Source organism: Seriola lalandi, unplaced genomic scaffold, assembly GCF_002814215.2.
Source record: "Seriola lalandi dorsalis isolate HSWRI2012SDOR001 ecotype SW California unplaced genomic scaffold, Sedor1 jcf7180002054563, whole genome shotgun sequence".
Lineage (NCBI taxonomy): Eukaryota > Metazoa > Chordata > Actinopteri > Carangiformes > Carangidae > Seriola > Seriola lalandi.
Window position 1 is genome coordinate 2,023,841 of NW_019525116.1, and position 1,537 is coordinate 2,025,377.

General features: G+C 40.0%; 1 protein-coding gene across 1 annotated transcript in view; it reads right to left on the reverse strand.

Annotated features, from left to right (window-relative positions):
* Positions 1-1,426, reverse strand: part of LOC111662402 (CCN family member 1) — a 5,948-nt gene extending 4,522 nt beyond the window's left edge. Inside the window, exon 1 of the mRNA XM_023416253.2 lies at positions 1,160-1,426. Within this exon, the coding sequence (XP_023272021.1) occupies positions 1,160-1,210 (51 nt within the window). The 5' untranslated portion in view covers positions 1,211-1,426. The remainder of the gene's footprint in view (positions 1-1,159) is intronic.
* Between the last annotated feature and the right edge of the window lie 111 nt (positions 1,427-1,537).

Genomic DNA, 1,537 nt, shown 5'->3' on the forward strand with positions numbered 1-1,537 from the left:
CACCCCCCCCCCCCCCCCCCCCCCCCCCACTGCTGTCACTGACTGTTGAGGGGTCTCGGGTTGGTATGAAGGTTGGATATGACATCACACAATAACTTCGTATCACCTGGCACTGATATAATATTCCTATAGACACTTGTAGAGAGAGTGCAGTGGGTTCATATTGACATTAAGTGTATTTTTATCTCCATTGATATAACATGTTGCGTAATATGACTTGGTGTAATTTTGGACCCACAGTTTGTACTTATAGAAGACCTATAAACTCTCACAAAGACTCTGGAGAGGCACAAATTTCCTCCAATGTTTTTGTTGTTTTATCAGATTATTTAGATTTAAATCAGTGTCTCAACTTTGGACGGGGAGGTAGAAAAAATCAGCAGTGAAATGTAACTTGAGTAAATTTACTCAAGTACTGAACTGAAGTACAAATATGAGGATCTTGTATCATTTCATGCCACTTTATTTGTATACTCCACTTTTGTATTTTATTTTATTTTTTAAATCAACTACATTGCAAAACAAATGATGAGTTTCTAAAACATGATGCATTGTTATAGATTAAACTATTCAACAGTGTGTAAAATGGTGGAAACTACTTACACATTAATGCATCAGTAATAAGAATATACTAATATATGACAGTATAACAGAGTAACACTCACATTGGCAATTTCTCTGCATTATGAATGATTTTACTTTTTAATTCTTTTAAGTAAATTTAGCCAATAATATTTTCGGGGGCAGGACTTGTAGCAGAGTATTTTCATATTGCAGTATTACTACGTTTACTTAAGGACTGACTGCTTCCTCCACCACTGGAAATCTACTGGAATTCATCTTTAATTATCCTGATATTAGTCCTCAAACCTGTGGTAGGCTTTGGGAACCGGTCGCTTCTGCACATGGAGGGAGAAGGTGAATAGCTGCTGTATTATAAATGACTGGTGAGGACCTGAATAGCGAGTTGGGTTTAATGACTTTGAGCATTATTTTTTGACAGGCATTACTCACTAAGATTAGGTTGTATGGAAATATTACCAGACGACAGCAGCTCAAATCCGCTGGAGCTGCAGTTACAGTACAGGCACGTGAGTCTTTATTCTTCAGTGTTTACGTGCAGCTAAACAGTGTCACAGAGAAAACTCCATACACTTACCAGACCGACTGTCACCACTTGCAAGACAGCAAATAACAGCAGTGTCCCCATGTTTAAAAAAAACAAAACAAAACAAAACAAAACAACAGCAGTTTATATGACAGAAAAATAAATCCACAAACAATAGGTTTTGTCCACAAAGGTTAAATCCGACTTGCACGACGATCCTCAAATGTCCTCCATCAGTTGTAAATTCCCATCGATCAAAGTTTGAGCCATGTTTTTATATCAGCCTCGTGCTTTCTGTGCCAGCCACGCCCACTCCAGACCTCCTTTAACCAATTAGGACGCAGGCGGGCGGCCAAGGTGTCTCAACGGCGACGGAGGGGGGCGGGGCTTGGAGCTCCAACACGGATGGCTGAGGTTTGGGGGGGGTGG